This window comes from Pagrus major, chromosome 6, assembly GCF_040436345.1.
Source record: "Pagrus major chromosome 6, Pma_NU_1.0".
NCBI lineage: Eukaryota > Metazoa > Chordata > Actinopteri > Spariformes > Sparidae > Pagrus > Pagrus major.
In genome coordinates, this window is record NC_133220.1 from 16,950,667 (window position 1) to 16,973,754 (window position 23,088).

General features: G+C 41.4%; 2 protein-coding genes across 2 annotated transcripts; both read right to left on the reverse strand.

Annotated features, from left to right (window-relative positions):
• Positions 1-391: 391 nt before the first annotated feature.
• On the reverse strand, positions 392-4,739 carry LOC140998552 (rho guanine nucleotide exchange factor 19). Its single transcript, XM_073468867.1, has 12 exons — positions 4,350-4,739; positions 4,127-4,249; positions 3,984-4,054; positions 3,616-3,890; positions 2,176-2,336; positions 1,936-2,088; positions 1,717-1,846; positions 1,536-1,610; positions 1,273-1,365; positions 999-1,150; positions 702-866; positions 392-596 (listed from the first exon to the last, which is right to left on the reverse strand). Exons 1-12 carry the CDS (start codon positions 4,556-4,558, stop codon positions 551-553), a joined length of 1,653 nt encoding a protein of 550 aa, XP_073324968.1. The 5' UTR covers positions 4,559-4,739; the 3' UTR covers positions 392-550.
• A 926-nt stretch (positions 4,740-5,665) lies between these two features.
• ddi2 (DNA-damage inducible protein 2) lies at positions 5,666-16,887 on the reverse strand. Its single transcript, XM_073467496.1, has 11 exons — positions 16,770-16,887; positions 16,444-16,615; positions 14,354-14,483; positions 13,451-13,804; positions 13,246-13,372; positions 12,883-13,010; positions 12,249-12,377; positions 11,444-11,547; positions 11,111-11,303; positions 9,063-9,111; positions 5,666-8,229 (listed from the first exon to the last, which is right to left on the reverse strand). The coding sequence occupies exons 2-10, from the start codon at positions 16,579-16,581 to the stop codon at positions 9,101-9,103; spliced, it is 1,314 nt and encodes a 437-aa protein (XP_073323597.1). The 5' UTR covers positions 16,582-16,615; positions 16,770-16,887; the 3' UTR covers positions 5,666-8,229; positions 9,063-9,100.
• Between the last annotated feature and the right edge of the window lie 6,201 nt (positions 16,888-23,088).

The following is a 23,088-nucleotide window of genomic DNA, read 5'->3' on the forward strand; positions in this document are numbered from 1 at the left end:
ATGTAGAAGAGAGCGCCGCACCTATTTTTTCTTTGCATCATTACCGAGCTGTTGGGGACATTTTTTTCTGCTGTTTTTCATGATCTGAAAGAACCAACGCTCAGTCATAACACTGTTCGTGTTAAATACCATGTCAGCATTTCACAGTAAGAGGATTAGGGACTGTTTTTTAAGTCGTCTTGTCACCATCTTTAATCAGTTTTGTTGCATTAGGCTGATCTTAGAGTACATCAAATGTTTACAATAAGAAAATATAAAAAAATACACATTGCTTTAAAAGAGGCCAGTATTTTCATAAAAGTGAAGAAAAAAAAAAAATCTATTCCTGTCAAAAATATCCCTTTACTCCCCTGTGTGTCTGCTAATTGTGACAAGTGCATGTTTGATTGAGTCGTGTTGAGTGATTTAGTCAAGAACATTGAAGTGCACTTTAAAGTTAAGATCTTAAGAGTGAGCTACAATTTCCCTAATTATCAAAACATACATAAGTAATGTGCAAGTTAAAATGATAAAAGTTTGATGTATATAAAGTAGCACAATCACATTTCCATCAATGTGTTGTCGACAGCACCTTCATCCACTTCTCTTTATCTGCCCTGCAATAAAAATAATAAGAAAAGAGACGAATGAGAGATGGATGATGTGCTGCAAAAAGAGATTTATAAGTTACTTGAAAACTTCTAGAAAATGTCCACTCGTACCTCGTTTGTGGAACAAGTATCATGGCGGTGGGTTGTCCGGTGTAACATTGAGAGAGATGCAACAGGAAGGAGTCTGGAGGGAGACCCAGGACCTCAGTCTTCAGATGCTCCAGGTGTACGTGTGTGGGGAACTTTGCATAATCTACCACTGTGAACCTCTGATCCCTGACACGATGCAGAGAGACTCAGTTAGATAATGTGGATCATAATTTTGATAAGTGAAATTATTCTGTCTTGCAGCTGATCTTGGCTTTGTCTGCATGGCTTTTAATACGTCAAAGAGTATATGTCAGTTACTTCTTCAAGGAGATGATCAAAAGGTCGCTGAAGAGGTGGAGGTAGACGCTGATGAAGGACACCCTTGAGTTGTAAGCATCAGCCTCCACAGTCAGCTGCCTCACAGGACCCTGGTGCACCAGAAAACGCCCACTTACAACCAGAGGAACTGACTGGACGGAGGAAGAGGCAGCCAGTTAGAATTTATTGCCATCTGCAGGTTACATAACAGATTCAAGTCTGTCAGAAAGACTGTTAGAAATCTTACAGCGAGAAAAATAAAGTCATTCATCACCTTTACTTTGCCAAAATCCATCAGCATTTCCAAGCAGACCAACTCCTCGATTTGTTTCATTTTTCGGACACCATTGTCACACTCTGTCACTACCTGGAAGGTTTCAGAATAATAAATAGCAATTACAGTTTTTTTGCTCATCTTTTAAGCGTAATTTAACACCACAACACTCCTTTCCAGTAACCAGCTCGTCCCCCTGTTCACTTCTGTCTCAGCATGAATGTGCAGATCTTGAAGAAGGCCTGATAGTGAAACAGAATTACCTCGTGAATTGCTTTGATTGCCGTTTCGAGATTCAAAACTGAGTCAGAGCCCGGTTTAGTGAGTTTCAGAATGCCCTGAAACGAAAGAAAACACAACACAAAAGAAGCCTTAGTCGATCTTTCAAACGTGTCACGGCAAGTCACAAATATATATCCGTACAAATGTGATTCAAACCTCTACCTCAAGGATGAGTTTAATACGAGTTATTCTCTGAAAGGGAAGGACGAGGAATGACTTGAGGCTCTGTCTCTGACACACCGGGTCACTCTCAAGCTTCTCGATTGCATAGACAAAGTCTCGGTTCTGTTGCCTTGAAAAAAGGGAGAAATGTGATTGAGTCAGCCTCGTGAAAAGTTGTGAAGTACCACTTGAGATATCAAGTACAGAACAGAGACTCACAGCAGCTGGTTGACAAGGGCCTCCTGGTACATCATGTTAGTCACATATGGCACGTAGAGTCTGTGAAAGTCAGGGCAGTGCTGAAGCACAATGTCTCCAACCTGGCATATTAACACGCTCTCTCCCAGTCGAATTTCCAGATCCATCAGAAACCTAGAAGAGTGGTGACACCGGCTCAGCATAAAACAACAGAACATCTAGTGGAAATATGATAAAAAGGAGGTCCTGCATGTGCCTCACTTTTCACTGGCTGCCATCACGCGACGAATATTGGAAAACAAAATGTGATGCTCCATTGCAGACAGGGTCTGTTTCAGTGCCTTTGACAGGTAGAAATACTTGACGGCAACTCCGAGGCTCCGCAGGTAGGACGCTTCAGAGCCAATCAACTCAAACATCCTCTTCAGGAAGAAAGTGAGGGAAGGAGCATCATTAACAGTTCAGAGATGAGGCTGATGATTGTGTCTCTTATCGTCAGCAAATCTCATCACTGAATTGATCCAACTACCAAGTGTTGTCTGCGTATTCAAAGCACGACATGTAGTTTAATCAGCTTATAGCTCATTATATATGAAAAATGCATAATGTTTATTATTCCACAGCTGAAAATAGTCCCCAACTAATGCAACATTAACTCCTGTTTGGGTACCACTTCCTCAAATCTAGTGGCCAGCTGTTTAAGCTAAACTTTAAAAGGAGGGGATTTACAGTGCAGACAAGGTTGCCAGGTCAGTGGTTATTCTGCAGAACTGGGCTACTTTTGAGGTGGTAGACCCATTTTTCATGCAAATGAAGCACTTAATGTTACACATTCACACAGACACACACTCGACATGCTTATGCTCTCCGCTTGATGGCAACCGCCTCTTTCTCCCTACTCTGCTTGTTAGTGAAGCAAACAAGTTAACAACTAGCTAAGTAGCAGTAAACCCTGGGAGAAATATAATGCCTGGAGAAAAGAGTGTCTTCTTTTTTTTACTCAAAGGACGTTGGGCTGGTTTTGATTGGCCATTGGGAGTCGATATGGGGTTTGTTGACAATAAGAAGATATCTAAAAAAAACCACCAGGGTTAGTCTTTAATACAAAAGTACAGCCTACGAACTACTTTGAGATTAATGGGAACATTTTAAGCTAGCATGCTAAACGTTAACGCTACACCCTGCAGGTTACATGCCAAATTTTATTGTAGCCCTTAAAATTAAACTACACATCATTTTATAGCCTTCATATAAAATGTTTGCTGTTAACATGCGTGTTGTTAGCATATTTAACAAACAGCTTCATCACAATAACATGCTAAATTTCGTATGAACATTAGCAATGTAATCCAACAGAATAAATATCAACATGCTAAAAATGCTAACATGGTACAGGTTAGCCTACATATGAATGTTTAATGTTACCATGCAAGATGTATGCAGATTTAACAGATGGCTTAATCACAATAACATGCTACATGCTGTATGAACATTAGCAATGTGAGTACTCAACATGCTATAACTGGTGCTGCTCAGGTTTAGCCATGTAGACTTCTACACTTCTGTCTTTTTCAGTGTCATTATATAATTTGATGGTGATTTAATGTCTCTTGGCTCCAAATTAGATAACACTGCTCCTGAATGCAGCGCCTTGTTTATCATATCTGAGGTGTAAAGCATGAATTATTAAACTTTTCACACCTCCTGAAGGCAAATCTCTCTGGTTGTCAAGCTGCTGAGCAGGCCAGATGCCTTCACCTCGTCTAGATCTTGCCAAAGGGTACATGGAGTCACCCTATGGACTGGGCGAGGTGAGGGAGAGGGTGGGGTCATAGCCTGAGAGTGGCAGCCATGGCTATAACGGGACTGCAGACCCTGCACATACTGGGGCGTTATCAGTTCAGACACAACACTCTCGTTCAGTCTGTGCAGATCCTCTTTCACCGGCTGCAGGTAGCAGTCCTGATACAGTGGGACTGCAGAGCAAAAGAAATGAAGACAAGGGCACTTGACATTGCTGAGACACTATTAAATGACTGACAACAGCTGAAGGAGAAAGGGAAACTTACAGAAATCAATGTACTTTGACTGGAATGACACACTCAGCACTTCCTCCTCGGCTGGCTCTGCTGCCCTGTGTCTTTATAAAGGAGGCCAGATTTAGTTACAAGTGTAGAAATTATAGAGTATTCAAATGTACAGCTTCTCTTACCCTTCTGTGCCTTCAACCTGATCATCTAATGGAGACAAAGTTGGATTTTCCTCCTCAAGCATAGTTACCGAGAACAGCTTTGATACATTTTTAAAATCCAGCATGTCTATGAAGGCCACAGACCTGAGAGGTGAAGATATGTTTAAAGGAGGACAAAAAAAAAGGGCATTTCATCATGTTTGATGTTTGGTGAAGTTCATTGGACACATGTTGTGGCCCTTAACTACAATCCTCCTGCTGCTTCAGGGAGTCACTGCTCTCTTCAAGGCAATCTTCCAGAGAAAACTCTGAAGAAAGCTGCTCTCTGGTCCACATAGTTTGTATTTGTGATATCAGACGATTCACTGGATTTCCTAACCAGGAGTGTAGATCAGACATAATGCTTCCACTCAAACAGTGGTTGTTCTCATCTCTGTCATCTGATTGAGCCATAACGCTTTAGTCTGGATCTGTTCTGTCACACAACACAAGGCTGCGGCCTGAGCTTGAGGCAGCAATCACAAAAACTGGAGGCAGGTGTGGCTCTTTTAAAGCCTCTGGCAGACTGTGTGTGACTGTGAATGTTTTGAGTAAGGCACCGTTTAACGCTCAGCAAAACACTAAACAGAAACCTTGTCGAGCTGGTCCCGTACATAAGCGCGCTCGCCAAAACTGACTAACTCCTTTTGCATAACTGCAATGCTCAATGTGGCGAGACTTATTGAGATTTCCACATTTTTAAATACTTTTTTCTGTGACGCGGTGACGGCCATGTTGGCGTTAGTGACATACTAAACGAGACGATGTACTTCACTGAGCGGTTTTCACAAAATTAAATGGTACTTTGTATTTTACGACAAACTGCGACTTTCTTGACTTGCAAAGTTATCTTTTGAATTGAAAGACATAAGTGTGATCCATGGCACAATTAAAACAGGATAAAAAATGTATTTGTGTCTCCCCATTGACTACTGTATTGATTTTTTACTGAAATAAGGTCCCATGGGGCACACCGGAAAGGGCTGGACTTGGCCTCTCAAAACAGTTAAGTACATTAGCTGCATACTTTTTCTTTTTACTTTTAATACACACTGCAGCAGCAGCACAGCGCGTACTGTTGCATGCAGTATGCCCAGAATTGGGACGGACTACTTCGTCCTAAGATTGCGCCTTGAACTTTGAAACAGAAAACGATTTTGAATGCAGCTTCTGTTGGCGGCTTTCTCAATGTGACAAATCTACCACAGCAGGAGGATCGTGGGTCTCAACAGCCAGAGATGCATGCTGGCTTGTTTATTGCAAAGAAGTGGGACATCCTGGTATTTTTGGCATACTGCATTTGACATACTAAATATTTTTATGGCACACTAAAATAGTATGGTAGTATGGGTGTTGGTACTTTTTGTATGCGTTGTCAGACATATTAGCACTTAGTATGGAACTGGGACACACTATGAGGCTCTCTGCTACTGTGTGTATATATAGTTTGAGTTGATTAGAGGATGGCTTACTTAATCACACCTCACTCATTTACAGGAAGCAATGAATGAATTCACAGTGTACAAATACTAGTTCCATTTTATTTGCAATTTAAAATTTCATACAAGATAAAAGTAGATAATTCAATCTGCCTGAACATTGTTGGTATATGACTCAAATAAAGCCATTTGAATACTTGATATATGATGTACTGACAAAACATTTGACAGGCACAAATGGCCATAATCTAACAGATAACAAAATTAAAATGGGTGTTTTTAAAAAGATATGAACATACACGCTATGATGATTTGACACAGAACAAAAAGGACTTTCTGAACAGGAGCTACAAACAGATTTGTAATCTACACATGGCAGAGCTCTCAAACTTCGGAGAATGATACATACAGTACAAGTTACCTTCTCCATTTCACATACAGAACCCAAAAACGCCATCTACGATCAGACATCAACAAACACACTTGTGGCTCACTTGGTAACAGCCGTGTACGTGAGGGCTTCCACTTATCTGGAGAAATTAATTGTAAACTTGATCAACCCTTCTAAACTGCAGCAGTTCCCACAATGCAGCTTCTCCAACATCGGGTCGTGATTTTTAAACTGAAGGGACAAATCAATATAATGCTTTATTTATCAGCAAATTGCTTCAAATATCAATATTTGTGCTGAATCATCTAAAGCTCACCAGACAGTTGATCTGAGATGGAGAGGAGTAATGCTACTCCATTTTGAGTTTTTCACTTTTTTTTTATTTTATTGATGCTCCACAACTTAAACAACAATAATCTTATGACATATCAAAGGGCAAATTATATATTTTTTTAATGTTTCAAGAATCAATCATACATTGGGCATTTAATAATGTGTCAATGTTGGACGAAAAAACAAGAAAAGAAATCAATCTACCAAATCTCTAAAAACCAATGAAATGGGTGGGCACCCAAAACATCTGCATGCAAACACACCTCACATATCTGCAATATCCAGAAAAGTATTACCAGTTGTCCTGTTTGTTCTTCCCTGTGTTTATACGTGCTCCCTGCTCAGGAGGGACTGAGACATCTGGATCAGTAACAAGGTATAAATAAGACAGATGCTGAGTTGGGAGGCTGGGGACTCGTATGACTGGTTATGAGTCTAGGTGGGCACAGTGATACTGCGGGCTAGAAGTGCCAGCAGAGCTAGCTCCACAACCCCATGGGCTCTTTCCAGTGCCTCGGCAGCCTCCATGGCAGAAAAGCCCGCTGCCTGGATTCTCTGGATGTGCTCAGCTGGAAATTGTTCTATAAAGGGATGCGGAGAAGGGAGAGGAGGGGCTGGAGATGTAAGCTGGGGAGCCTGAGCGAGAGGAGTGGAAGAGGGGGACGAGGTGCTAGAGACTTCCTCAGGTGAGCCCACTGCCATAGACAGAGGGCTGAGGAAAGTGTGCTCAGTCTGGAGGCCGAGAGTGTCTGGGGTGTTGGTGCCAGATGCTCGTCCATCTGCAATCCCTCTCCCCTGCTGTCCCTCAGGAGGTTCCCTGAACTCCAGGTCCCCTGCAGGATCAGGAGGAACCTCTGGCTCAGGCTGAAAAATGCTGATGTTATTGGCTTCATCTTCCCCTCGACTATCTGCCCTCCTCTCCCCGGAGCCTTCTGGACACTGCGGCGGTCCTTGTCCTTCCACAGTCTCTGCTGTATCTCCGTCCAGATGCTCATCTTGGCCAGAGAGGTCAGGCGCAAGACACTTAGATGGGCCCTCATCAGACACAGCAGCAGCATGGTTGGCTTTGGCATCGCTTGGTTCTGCACCGGCTGTGACGACAGTAGAATGGATAGGATGGGTGTTTTCGGGTGTCGGAGTGCGCGGTTCGGGGGCCACTTCCTCTGTTTCCTGTTTGAATGGATGTGAGGGGGAGCAGGAGGAGCTGCGGTTCTGAGAGTGAGCCCGGTTGTTGGACACCAGCAGCTCGTGAAGCTCCTTTAGGGCGGCCGCCAGCGAGGGGATGCTGTCGGAGCTGGAGCTGTGCTCTCCTTCAGGCTGGTCCCTCTCGGAGGACACCACGCCCTGGGACGCAGTGGGGGACTCCATCTCAACGGAGTCGCACTGGCTAGGAGCGCTTGGACAGGCTTCTGTGGCATCAGCTGTGTCAGTCTCAGTCGCCTCCTGCTCCATTGGTTGAATAGGGGAAAGTTCCTCTGAGCTGTTCACCACCTCGTCTGATTCAGCGTCCCCCTCTGTGGCTCCGTGCTGTACCTCACACCCCTGATACTGGGATGCTCTAGTCCCGTCTACAGTAGGGGTACATGTTTGGAGGACGTCTGTTGAAGGACTGGGTACAGGGGGCACTTTGGAGTTGCTATGGCCAGGCAGAGGGTGAGGGTGGACCTGATGAGGTGTAGAACCAGCATCCTCTGCTGAGCATGAAGGCAGAGGAAGCTCCTGGAGGCCAGGGTGGTCATGGCACTGCCCTGGTGCTGAGGCCTGCTCCATGGCGGCCGGGGCAGACTGAGAGCGATCCAGGGTCTGGGGCTGGCCAGAGGAAGGGCTTTGGGAAGGGGAGGTGGATGAGGACATTTGGTCTAAGGTTCTGGGTAATGTAAATGGTTGGGGCTGCCGTGAGGTAGTTTGTCCATCTGCAGTGTCTATTGTAACAGAAAATACAACTGAGAATTAAACAGCTGGAATTTGTGTGGACCCAGTCTGGAAGCATTACTTTGGATAATATACATTTTGATAGAGATGCACCGATCGACCGGCCAGTGAGCGGAATATGTGATTTGTTGCACCCATTTGTTTTGCAAAAGTAAAGGGTTATGAAATGCGCATTTACTTTGAGGATAGAGATTCGTTGTCTGAACCAGGGCAACAACTTTTTATTCCACTCAAATGTCAACTGAGGCACATTACAGACAGACTCCTTTTGTTTTACCTTTCACAATAAGAGTCCCAGATATACCAGTATACAATGTGTAAATGGTTATAAGAGGGGGCTAAAATTCACTTAAACATTTCAGTAACGGGCCATTCAAATAGCTTACAATGTCTAATATTTAATAGTTATTTCATAGTCAGTGTTTTATTATAAAACATAAAATCAAATTCTCCATAAAAACGGTTACAAAAAGGTTTGTGTATGCTGTTAATTCTAGTTCCTAGAAAGAAAGACAATCGGAATCGGCAGGTCAAACTTTTGAAAAATCTGAAAAATTGGCCAAGAAAATTGCAATCGGTGCATCTCTACATTTTAATAATACCTAAAGGAAACAAACCAAAACACCAATCTCCTCACTTGAATACCTGCTGCACATATAGTTTGTTACTTTTTCCTTTTATATGTATTCATAATAAATACATGTATAAGTAAAAACAAAAGTACAACATCAATTAACCGATCCAGCAGCAAAATAACAGCAAAATAAAAGACAGAAATAGCAATGGACTTAGCACTGGCAATGGACTTGTGAATTTGCAGTACCTGGTTGGTAGGGCCCTCTCCAGCTGTCTCCAAATGCATCAGTGCTGTCCTGCTCAGGGGTTAGGGCACACACCACACACATCATGCAAAGGGACGGAGAAAGTTAGCAGTCACACACAGAGCATGCACCAACTTATCAGCCTTTTCACACACACAGAGATGTGAAAAGTGTCATCCAAAAACAAAACCTGAACCTCAGAAGGTCACGTCAGTACTGCATCGGATCAGAACCCAAAACGATTTGATTGATTCCTCATTTCTGGTGGAGGATTGCCTTATTCAACAACATGTACCGCAACACCAGCATGAGCCTGAATTTACTGCAACTCCAATGATGCTGCTTTATGTTCTAATTCCATTTGCAAAGTGCAGCCATTACCGGACATGACCAGCCAATGGAAACAGTAACGACGACTAAGTGCATCAATGGCAGTAGCACCAATGGTTATGTGAGCCTTAAAAAGCATTAAAGGGAAACACTTTCATGATTATGTTTTGACAATCATTACAAAATGGATAAAGCGACCAGACAACAATGTCTGTGACGTATTAATCCAGAAAATTAAATACCTGATAGGTTAAGAAACTTCACATGGATGCTCAAATCATTTAGACATCCATAAAGCACTGATTATCTCCTGATTATCTGATACAGCCTTAAATGCTGAAGGAAAGGAAAAAGCACTGCTTGTGCTGTTTTACGAGGTAAAAATAATATTTAAATATGTTGGATTATTTTCCATAATCAGAGCACCACAGGCAGAAAGTCAGTCAATTAAGGGAACTTTGGATCCTCGTACCATTTTGGACCTTAACTATAAATTACAAAAGGCCCACAATGAAGTTAAGTTGAAGGGAGAACGTTTAGTCACCTCTGGTATAAACGGTATAACTGAGTGGTTGACAAATTTACATCACCTCACAGTACGTGACATCATACTGCTCAAACACTGAGATGATATGAAACCATCCAGCTACAATCGACCACTGTTAGCAGTCCACCGTGCTAACGTTTGGGTAGGAGCAAGCAGTATGAATGTCAACTGTGCAAAGACAATTGTATATAACCTGACAAAAAATTCTTGTCATCTCATAATCATCAGAAAGCTGTCTCGCAAATCTGAGGACAAAAAAGTGACCATAACAGTGGTCGCCATTTGACTGATACGACTAATGCTAAGTCCTTGTTTTCAACACACTGGGGGATGTTAATTGCAATGTTGATGGTATCATCATTAGTATGTCAACACTGTGGAGGCATTTTTAGTCATTGTTCAAGCATATACGCAAAAAGCATACTTTTTACATGCTGTATTTTATTTACTTATTCTATGACATCAAGAATAAGACAAGTGAGATAATCTTGCTCATTTAAATAATGTAACCACCTACGTTTCTGTTGGCACTACATGTCCCTTTCAGTTTGTCTATGTAGGTGGCTTAAAGTGCTGTTCTCACATTCCTTCAGAGATCCATCTGCACTGTTGTCCGACAAACAATCTGACAGCGTTTTTCAGTCCATGCCAGACTACAATAAGACTCACTCAGCACTGCTGATTAGCACTGATGGCTCCATTAAGTGCTAAATGGAGGCATTTTCTCCAAACTCTACAAAATGTAGGTGCTTAAAAAACACATTAAATTACAACATCACAGCCAGCAAGGGCAACTAGAGATGAAGGTTTTAGCTCATTAACTTCATATAGAAATAAAGTTTCAAATCATAATAATCATCAATCAACAAGCAAAGAGCTAATCATGAGTGTTTCCCTTTAAGCCTAAAAAGCTTGATCTTAGCCAATCTCTATATTCTTTTCTTATAATTGCCTGACAAACGTCTCCATTTCCTGAGCTCATCTTATTCTAAAGCACATCTGATTTGCTGAGGTGATGACATGAAGTGATCATGTGACTGAAAATTCAGATGACTGCATAAATGGGGTTGAGAGTAAGAAGCTTTAAGTGGCACATGCAAATGTGGTTCTACCTGAGCTGAAAAAAAAAAAGCCCAATCAAAAACAGGCTGAAGTGCTGAGATGGGCTCTTACCGCTTTCCTGTATGGACCTCTGAAGTGCCTCTGCTAGTTCTCTGTCAGCTATCTCATCTGGACGGGCGTCTTCGCGGCCCTCTGCGCCGTATGCCAGGCGGGCACACTCTGGCAGCTCTGCCTCAGATAGGAAGCGCGTTTCAGTGCCCGTGGTGCCTATTAGCAGCACGTTCTTCTTCAGGTCGATAGAACACTGCAAGAAAAAGAGGACAAATAAAGCTCCCAGATACCCCTCAACTTTCTTTTGCATTCACTACACTGAGAACAAGAAATGTATTATCTTATTATTTCCAGTTCATTACTGTCCACTGGTCAAATGGAAGTGGCTCACACCTGATGCCTCTTCAGCATATCCAGGCCGAGCAGCATGTCCATCGGCTGGTCCTCCAAGATGGAGAAAGAACAGGGAAGGAAGTCCCCCTCTATCTGTACCTGAGCTACATGAGCACAAGACAACACAATTTCATTTCTACTGAGACTTGAATATGGATGCAGTTGAAGAAGGAGATCAAGTTTGGGAAAATTATTCCATCTACTCTGAGTCAGACAATCCCAGACACCATTTTATATGTGCAGCTTTCAAAGGTGTGGCGTATGGTACACTTAGCCTTGCATAGCTAGGTTGTGGGTATGTGCAGGAAATTAGAAGACAACTTCTTCACCATGGGTTTGTTAAACTAGTACTGAGGGCATTTGTTGAGCCTCTGTCACACACAGTTCCCGGTAAATTACTGGGATATCCTTTCAGATATCGCTAGGGATTTTCACTATTCACACATGCAGCTACATCCAGGAACATTTCCATCGTGCACCTTTTCACACATGCCATGGATTCAATATGAACCTCTGATTGGTTCTGTTGCTTTCGTAACATGAACGTAACTCTTGACTGCTCATGCCTGAAATGTTACTGCTTCAATGCACAAAACAGCTGTACTGGCATTTTTGCTGAAAATTCTACCAGTTCTTGATTTGGGAAGTTGGTGGTACAGATGTCCCTGAATCCCGATCCCTGCACTCATTCCCACATGACCCAATGCAGGAAATGTTCTCGAACATTTCCTCTAGAAACTAGTGTGGACTTGTATTGAAATACAGTGTTGCTCATAGGAAATACAAAAAAAAGCCTGACACTCACCCAAATGAACCCTGCCTATGATCTTCTGTGTACCCACTCCCTTTGCAATCCCGGCCCAGCGACGGTCCACCAGCCGCATGATGTTACAGCGCTCAGCACACGCTTGGCTCATGATGGTCATCTGGGCACCTAAAGAACAAACAACGCCAGGCTTTACAAAATGTTTAATTCTCACCAAAAATCTGAAAATGCATGCACAATGAAGACAGGAATACAATGCTGTGTAAATCCAAATGGTACAATAAGGATATCTTATTTCTGTGCTCTGGGAAGATGTGACTGTTCCAGATCTTGGCTGAGTCATACTGGTGTCATAAAGATTACAAGAGTAATGAGATCATGTTCAGAGTTCAGATATCCAGAAAGAGCTTCTCTTCTGCTGTGTTGAAAGCACCTAACTGAGGTGGGTCTAGCATCTGATTAGGGTGGCTACTTTCTACTAACTTATATGCAGTTTTACTGTAACTTGTACCTGATTATTGTAACAAAAACAAAACAGCTATATAGAGTCAATTAGAGGAATAAATGTTAGTCACATGCTTGTATTATATATATGTACATACTGACAGATCTGCATATCAGAGAACTAAACATGTCATTTATCTGTGTGCCATCAGGATTTAATGCTCATTACCTGAGTCAACAAAAGCTTTCACAGGGTGCCCATTGACTTTGCAGTTAATGTAGAGCATGACCACCTGTCCAAAGCTTTCTGGGGCCTCCTCCATTGCAATGGTCATGTTTTCTTCCACATTGTGCTGCCTGAAAAATGCACATGCCCAACAGTAAAGGTGACAAAAATTAAACATACTGCCTAAGCTTGTTGGACAAGCTGCTATGCCTTGTCTTAGTGCTAAAGAGTAAAGTCGAATTCAAAATTACATCACATTACATTACTATCTAACAAATTATCATACAACAATATCTGATTAAAACTGAAGCTGCACCATGCTGAAGATGACAACTCGACGAAATCTATGGTCTACACACACCATACCTGATGTCCTCCTCAATCTTTGCTTGGGCGTCCAAATCGAAGGGATCAGCAGTCAGAAGTCTGATCCTCTCTTGCTCTCTCTTAGCTCGATCCTGCTGTTGCTCCAGCAGCACTTTGGTGAAACGCTCTGAGGAAAAATAGACGGTTACACTAACATGACACAGGAAATGATAAACATAACTCATGGCATCTCTTTTCTGTTTACCCAAGTCTCCGCTGAGCAGGGCCTCAGCAAGTGGCGGGTTTCTCTCCTTGAGGAGTGAAAGCTCGTGTGGATTGGATAATAGCATCTGCTGGAGTAAGGCAGGGTCATCCAGCCCCTGAGGAGAGGAGCCACGAAAGGCCGTTGGTGTGGAAGATTGGGCGGCACGCGGTTGTTGCTGCTGTTGCTGCTGCTGCTGCTGCGGTGGTGGCGGCTGCTGCTGCTGCTGCTGCTGCTGAGGCGGCGGCTGCTGAGGCGACTGTGATGCCTGTTGCTGCGGCCTTATGGCACCACGTTGACTGGTTGAAGAAGAGGTGCCGGGGACCGTGATGGAACGAAAGTCAATATGGGGCAGACCTAAAGAAGACGGAGGACAAAGGGTGAGAGGTTTGCAATTACAATAGCTGATGCATAAATAGTCTTTTTATAAATAATGCTGCCTTGTGTCCCTAAATGTAGAACTCTGCTTTTTTAAGATCAACACTTTATACGTTTCACTTTGTGTAATTTGCACTTACTTTCCTCATACTTTCAAAGACTTATCTTGATTAAAACGCAACTGGCCAACCCCTCCCAACACTGGTCTACCTCGCTATTTGGGACAAGGACCAGTAATACAGGTTTGATGAATGTATTTTGATGTGAAACAACGTTGTGAATGTAAGCAGCAGGTCACTCTCAAAATGTAGAGTAATGAAATAAGCAGCAACTGTCACTTATCACTGGTGTGCCTCTTTTTGAGCTCTCAATTCGATTCACTGTCAAAGTCAAGTCAACTCATAACGTTCTTCTTGAGCAAACACATGAAACCACGCAAGAGTATTAAACCCTCTGAGCCATTTCATGGGACATTAATGTACAGTAATTATAGCTCCAATGTTTTTTCCCCCCAAACACGTGTGTTACCTGGGAAGGCTGGCTGAGTTGGTGGTGGCCTTCTGTCAGCTTGCCTGAGAACCACCACATCTCCATCCTTAACACCATAATTCCCCAAGGCACGAGTGGGGTCTTTTAGGGGCTGTTCTACATATGTGATCTGGGAAAACAAAAGAGTTTAATTAAATTTAATCATACAGAAGATTTACAGATTCTTGCTTCCATTGTATTTGGATATTAAGATTTTGAACCCACGTGACTGGATAAACTGAGCATGCGCAACACAGACAAGGTATTTCATTAGATCACAATATGCTGCAGTTGATGGGACTTTGCTTTTGTGTATGGCTGATAATATAAATCTGCTGATATCTGGCCAATATTTATCGTGCGTCACTAAAATTTGCCTCCAAATTGTAGCTGCGTGGAAGTACAAAGTATCAGAAAATGGAAATACTTACATGAAGTACAAGTTCCTCAAAATTGCACTTAAGTACAGTACTTGAGTAAACTGTACATTTACATTTCATCACTGATTATTCTGATTTTTGAAACTTACATTTTTAGCCGAAATGTATATCAGTTTCAAATAATGATTACTAGAGCCCAACCGATATGCCGTTTCAGGGGCCGATGCCGACATCAATATTAGGGAGGGAAAAAATAATTCAGATATCAACATATTGGCCAATATACACACATCTTTTTGCAGTGATAAAGATATGACCGATATTCATTTGTAGTAAAAATTAAACTCTTTGTGTGATGAGTGATGCAACTCGTCGTTGGAGTGAAGTACAATTTACTCGAAAACTGTTCTTAAGTACAATGTTGAGGTACTTTACTCAAGTAGTTCCACTTTCTGCTACTTTAAACTTCCTCTCCACTACATTTACTAGAAAAATGTAGGTACTAGTTCCTTTGCAGATGCAGATCAATCAGTGTTTATAGGATATTAATTGTGACGCGTTACCAATCACATATTGTCGTGGGTAGGACATTGTGTGAGAGGATGCTGCATCAGAGGCAAAGCAGCACATTTTTAAATTGGTTTATCTTATTGGCAACCTGACAGAAAAAACACAGATACAGATTATCGGAAAATACCTGATTTCCGCCCTGATAATCGGTCTACTGCTAATGCGTGATAGGCCAATATCGGCCGGTGATATGGCTCAGGCTCTGACAATTATCGTCTCCTTGATTACTAATAATTGGTATCTGTATTGGGCTGAAAAAACACATCAGGTGATCCCTATTAATTATCAGAATAGCTGCTTATTCATTTTCTTAAATCGGTTGTCGACCAACAATCAATTGATTGATCAGCTTTTTCAGCTATACATAAATTATATGCTCTTATCCAACATAAACTACTGTCCTGAAGGCTTTGATAGAGTTGGATGTAAGCCTGTCTGACATAACCAGAATAAACTACTATAATTAGAGGCTTTGCAGGGGGAGTATTGAATGCATGGCCACAGTCTATGTGTTCGGGTTATTGCGTAACGTATTTGTATTTTGGACTAGAAATGAAAAACTTAAAAACTCTTAACAACTCGTTAACGTGACAGTTTTGCTATTTCGACACTGTTTCATCCAGTCACTGTTCAAACAGTGTGCAAAAGGTTGGGTTACATTAACATGTCATTGTGACCATAATTAGCTTGTGTCTCTGTCAAGAAAACGTCCCCCCCCCCATATCTTGAGATAACGTTAGAAAGCAGTTAACATTGATTAATGTTAGTTATGAGGCAGACATATAAAATCAAGCTCTTTAAAGATCAATAATAATAATAATTCAGCTACTCGGGTTAACTTCATGTGGCCGTTAGCCTGGATCATTTCTGTGAACTAGTCAGACAACAGTTAGCTAGCTTCGTTAGTTTTCCACTGGGTTAACTTTCGGTCACGTTGATGCCTCCCACAGACAAAGACGGCTGTTTGTAATCGGTATTAACTGTTGGGGACACATGTCTGTTTCTCTGTTGGTGATAACCAAAGTTTCGCAACAACACGTCCACGAAAACAGCAAAAGTACGATTCATGCTAGCAAGTCAGCTAGCTAGTTAGCTCCGTTAGCTCCCTGGCTACCACAGCTAGCCTGCCTGGGGTCTCACCTGAATTTCCCCTGCTGGGATTCCTGATTCCAGTTCACAAAGTGCTACAAAGTCTCTCAGCTCCAGCTCCGGGGACACATCGAGGGCGAAGGTGGTTTCTGGGCGATCCCTCGGCGCGCAGAAAACGGTGACCAGCATCGCTTTTTTGGGGCAGGATCACTGGTAAAACCCGCTGCAACAGAATGCGGTTAGTGTAGTTCCTTGTCTCACAGAGGAAAAGCCACTTATTCTTCGGATTTTCACAGTTTAAAGACGCGTTTCAGGGGGAAATACGTCAAAGAGTAAACTAGTATCACAACGAAAGACAGTGACTGCTTTGCACTTACTGGGTAAAAGCCTGATGTGACAGTTTCTCTTTTAACAACAACTAAACAACATCAAGTATTGCTCAGTAGTGCCGCATTTCATCCAGCTTGTTTTTCGACATGTCGCAGAATTTGCAGTCGTGAGTAGTTTCTTCTTCTAAATTTAAAAACTCATTACCACCACCTAGTGAAGGGTTTGGGAATCACACACAGTCAAGACGAGACATAATGGCACTTGAAATAATTAATACAATGGCCATATTTTCTATTTTACACTCACACAAAAGCCCAAATGAATTATCAAGGATATATAAAGCTGCAACACTGGCCTTTAATGAAAATAATACTTTAAAAAATGTGTAATATATATATATATGTATAAATTAAATCAGCAAGTGTCAGCAGTGTCTTTGTGTAGCACACAGCCTACACAAAATACTTAATGTAACTCATCATTCAGCAGGAAATACAACATAAAACAACATTGATCATGACAAACATAAACTTAAGAGAAACAAACAAATAAAAAACTTAAAGTTAAACACATATTTAAAGCAACATTATGTAGAAATTGGCATTTTGTGCAGTTTGGCACCCCCCACAGTTTCTGAGTGCGACACCACTGTCGTAAATACAATTCCCAGGTCTGTGACAATTTGTCAGATGCAATGTAGGTGCTGACTACAAACAAAACTCATGACGTCATAACAATGTTATGTGTTGAAGTAAACATGTATGTAACGCTGTGATCCTTCCCTCTCACTGAAGTTACACAGTGCAGAAACAAGTGATAGGAGGGCAGAGTGGCTGAGACAGAGACACCATTCACCCTATTACAAGACACTGTACCATCAGAATGATTCTGAAGCTGATATTTTAAGGTTTATTTAAAGTTTAAAGTTACATAATGTTGCTTTAAGATACATATAGATACGAGTGCATGGTGGATGATAGTGAGCACAAATAGGTTCAATCAAAGGCAGTGGAGAACATTTTTAACTTTGATTTAAAGCAAACCTATTATGCTTTTTGTTTTTTTCCTTTCCTTCAGTGTGTTATATCGGTTCTCGTGCATGTAAAAGGTCTTAAAACTTAAAAAGGTCAAAGTCTGCAACCAACAGAAACTCATCTCTCCCACAGAAAACACTGCTTCTGAAACGCCTCGTCAGTAGTGCCGCCTTTAATTCCGTGACTTTGTGACATCACACCATGTCGCGCATTTGTGTAATTAATGCCTCACAGCTAGTTTGGCCTGTATGACTTGATTTAGCAAATCCGCTCTGTTGTTGTTAGCAGTGCTGGGTCATGCATGTGTGAGCTGACCAATCAGAGGAGACTGGGTTTCGAGAGGGGGGCCTTAAAGAGACAGGAGCTAAAACAGAGCGTTTCAGACAGAGGGGGAATACAGCGTTGCAGCACTGGACAGTATGAGACAACTGATGAATCTTTTGAGCATTAAAGCATGTAAACCTATTCTAGTAGTAACCCAAAATAAAATTATGAACTTGAAAATAAACATAATATGTCTCCTTTAAAGGTAAAAGTCAGGGCATCCCTTACATCTTCTATAGGTTTGTTGATGCTCTGTTTTGTAGCGTAACTAAATGTTGCTTCTCCATGTTTAGTTTGGACTTGATTGTGGCTGTTACTATAAAGTTTAGCTCTCAGCCAGTCCATGATTTTTTTTAACTTGTTTTTTGGTTTTCAGAGATAAGCACTGAATCCTAGCCTTTCTGCTCCAGTGACAATGATGAGACATGATGGGAGAACCAGTTAATGTAGTTTCTTGCTCTTCCATGATAAAAGTCTACGTATTTTAGAGTTTTTTGATTATAAGGCTTTATTGAAAAAAAAAAAATGAATAAAAAAAAAATCTAAAGGTTACTTTTATCCTATTTCAGGTGAGTTCAGTGTCTACCCGAGAGGATATGGGAGGTGCACATTCATAATCAAACACTGTCGCCTGCTGTCTGTTTCCTTGGATTCGCTCAGTTTTGGTCTTTTGTCTGAACTTAACAACAGGAAGTGCAAAATGTCATACTAACCACATAGTAACCTAATTTACTCCATGCAAATGTCACTGCTACATGAAACATAAATCAGATCACATCCTCTGTTCAGAGGTTTTTTTAATCTACTTGAAATCTGGTGCCAAAACAACAACAACAAATAAAACAAACTGAATACACAAAAGCTTTTATGAGCTGGGAAAAGGTTGGATTGTTTTTAAATAGTGTCAGCCAGTGACAAATAATTTGTTTTTAATGTGAAGAATTATTTCAACTCAACTTAAACTGCACAAGTCCTACAAACATTTTGTGTTTTCAGACTGGTGTAATTGACCATGGGTGTCTTAATGAGAGTCTTAAAAGTGATTTTACATGACAACCATCCCTTAGCCGATAATGGTGACCTTCATACAGAGTTCCAGAAATACACATTTTAAAAAAGACCATGCTAATACTTTCTCTTCTTGTAAGCATGACGCTTTCCACACACCCAGCTTTGAACACTTACCGGTCGAAGAGTAACACATTTTCATCCCAAAACAAATGATATCGCTTTCATCTGCTATATCCAGAGGTCTACTAGAAACATAACCTCGTGTTCACTCACCAAATGGTGTTGATCGCGCGCCTTACAGAAAGTTTGGGGTTGTGACCTAGAGCAGCTCAGAATTTTATTGTGAAAGTTGACGAAATCTACAAACGATTGTAGTTTCATACACAAGAGTAAAATATCATCTTCTCTGACGCAACATCATTCTTAGCAGTAACTCAACAAACTGAGATGAAACACCAGTAACAGTGAGGACTTTTGTGTCAGAGATTAGAGTTCTGCAGTCACTGGTTAAATGCGTTTCAGCTGAGACATGAGGAAGAGAAGTGAATGTGAAGTGGCAGACTTGCATTTTTGCATATTTATCGGAACACCAACCCTGATTGTTAACTTTACACCAATTACTGTCTGTCCGAGGGTTTTTAGCTGCATGTCTATATTTTACTCACAACACCGAAACAGAAAAGGTGTAGTTTTCATTTCTGTATTACCTCAACCAGGGTGCAGTCCCATCAGCTGCAGAGTTGGTTTTCGATGCTTTGGCAACGAGTGCGAGAGGACAGCACAAGGCTGCCTCACCTGTCATGATATTGTGTCTAGATCTCGCGTAGGAAAGTCAATCTTAAGTTGTTCCTTCTGTTAAAAATTCAAGGACACAGGATAAAAACTCATCGTGTCTGGTCCCAAAGAAACAAAATTCATTCCAAGTAAAACCCTCTTCTAAAAACTGTGTGTTTGATTGACATCTTCGACCTCCAGCTAGGTTTGCTGCATCTTTATCATTCTTACTATTCTTGGCTTTCGTGTGGTTTTGCAGGGTTTAAAAGAGAAATTAGTATGAATGAAACATCAAAGTACAACTGTGTAAGTGCATCACAGTTCACTGAACTGAACAGAATAATCATAATTTTCACTTTGGTGTGCTACATCTACTCATTCAGAAAAATTAAGTAATGAACAAATGCCACAATTCTGTAGATACGTCAACATAGCACACACTTCAAGGGCATTCTCCATGTGCCTCTCCCCGCATCAAAGGCTAGACAGTCTAGTGTCTTTCTAACTCTAATTCATTATAATATCTTTGTGTACTCTGTCCCCTTTCCCCCCATAGTCCTAATCCCCTGATCACCATGCACATAGTCACTGTAGCATGCACTGTACTGCGCTTTCTTCACTGGAAAGACACCCTATATGGCATTTTTCATGTCGTACGTTTATCGTACATTTGCAGATTGAGTCACTGTAAAGGCTGACTTGTGGTTTCACGGCCTACACCGTAGTAAGCATTTATACATGTGCGCAGACGTGTCCGCAGCGGTGAGTGGTTTGCCAGGAATACTTTCCCTTTAAACACAACGACTCCTTCGGCCCACAGCTGTGTCTCTGGGCTAGAGCGAGCTGACAGGCAGACCGACTGCAGGGAGAGCCGTCTCTCCTTACAAACTCAGCTTGAACAACTTGGTTTCAGCAAGCCAGTGTTTGCCAAAGGGCTGCTCGTTCCGGGGCAGCTGTCCCTTCGGACATCCAGCCTGCCTGCTCTGTCTAGCCCAGAGACACTCTAGCAGTGAAAAGCGGCGCAGGAGAAGAAGTATAATCCAAGAAGAGCAGCAGCCAACTGGTCAGGAGGGACTGAAACAGCTGAAGAGTGCTGTGTGTTTATTGGGGAAACTACAGGTCACAATCCCCGTTATAGCAGCGCCACTAAGCACTGGAGGAGAAGCTGGAAAATGTGATGCTCCCAGTCATGCACCTACACAGAGGCGACGCCGTAGGTACATTGTTGATTCAGTGTAGAAGCTTAAAGGGCACGTTATCACATTTAATCTACCATAGGAGCATCTAAAAAGGTACTTTTGCCGTGTGTTTTGGAACATTCAGGCACCGGAGGGCGGCAGATCATATATGAACTTTTGCTGCAGTGGAAGTTTGCCAAACTTTAAAAGCAACACAGGAAGAGAGCATGCAATGTTAAGACACTTCAAGAACAGTAGAAAGGTTCAGTGTGTGCCTTTTATACTGGAAAATATTGTTCATAATTATGTTTTCATTAGAGTATAATCACCAGAAACAAGAGACTCCAGAGTCCACCACATTGAAGCGCCATGTTTCAACAGTAGCCCAGAACGGACAAACCAGACACTGCCTCAAGAGAGTGTCTTTCGCATTTTTTGTGTTTTTTTGTGGCCACCATAGGGGAGGGTGAGGTGAGGGGTGCCGCTAAATCCTACACACTGGTCCTTTAAAGCTCTAGTTCCCCCCGACATGCTGTGAAACTTGTCTTGGAGTTTTTTTTTTTGCTTTTGAAGAATTGTCTCTGGGGATGCTTTCTTGTACACTGTTTTTGATGACCCTGAGAAAAAGTAGCCCGATTAAAATCTTCTGTGTTGTCAGCAAGAGACAAACAAAGACATCTCTACTGATAAATTTGTGTTGACGGCTCAGTCTGACTCATCACTGATCATAAACTGCAAATCCTGTAGATCACTTTTCACCTTTTCAGCTTGCTAAAATTATAAAATGTTAATATGTCACTTGAATATGAACATATTAATAATTTTGTGATGCTCTAATTAAAAATGTTTTAAGAACTTCAAGGAATGACAGTCAGCTTAAACTGGAGAGGGTTTTTGACGTTTTTTTAACATCCGTTTGCAAGAAGCAGAGCCTTTTGCATCTGTGTGGTTATATCTTGCAGTTAATCAGTATGTGGTTATTTCCATAGCTCTTTTAGTCCATATAAAGGTATAAGTCTTGTTCTGACTAGCAAAACAATATCAAGCGGCGCAAGTTTCCGATAGTCAAACCACAGAGTTCTCACCTATTTTCCAAGAAAAAAGCCCAGATAAAATGTTAATAAACATGCTAGAATAGCTAAAAAGTTGCATTTAATTCTAGATGACAACATCTTGTTTCCTAAAAACTTTTATAATGGAGTAGACTGAAGGACAGATGGAAAGTGACTTTTATCCGTTTTGATGTCTGTGGCTGTAATGATAGAGTGCACCTTCATATATAAAATACGGATGTGATTATTAATTCCCTATCAATCAAATGAACATTATATCATATGTACCATCATCAATATTTTAGTTAAAAGTTGAGTCAGAATTGTAAAGACAATTGTCTGTGAAGCAGGTGCCTGTGAGAAAGAAACATTTATACTTCTTCTTCGAGGCACAAAAGCAGTTAGGGGTTTCAGCGAAATACTGGCTTCAAGGCATGCCGTGGTATGAAAGTTGTACTGTGTACAATTTAATTCACATTTTTGTCTAATATTTTGGGAAACTATATTACAGTACTTTTTCAACCCCAAAACATCTAATCGTGATATTTTCTGAGATGGTTATTGTGAAAACAGTCTCAACCCTGTTCTTAACCTTGGACACAGTACATTGACAGAATAATAAAAAAAATGACTATGCTCCAAGATTGAAGGGTTTGTGTACAATAAGAAAAGATGTTCTGCTGATTAAAAAAAACCCCAAATCCTGAAACAAACGACAAAGAGACAGCATAATGTAGAGTGCGAACTTGCAAGCTGTAATTGATTATTATCCTTATTATTTTCCTTCTATCCATGCTTTTTAATCCTCATTACAAAGTATTGTACTGTTTGTAAGACATTACTATACATTTTTGGTTTTCAGAAAGGTAATGATATGTAAATACATGAATCATAACGTGGGTTTCCTCATATATAAAGGTGTTTCCCACTCAGCTTTGTCTGACACTCTGTGGTGTTTTGCATAAAGGAAACGTTCAGTGGCTTCTGTTCAAT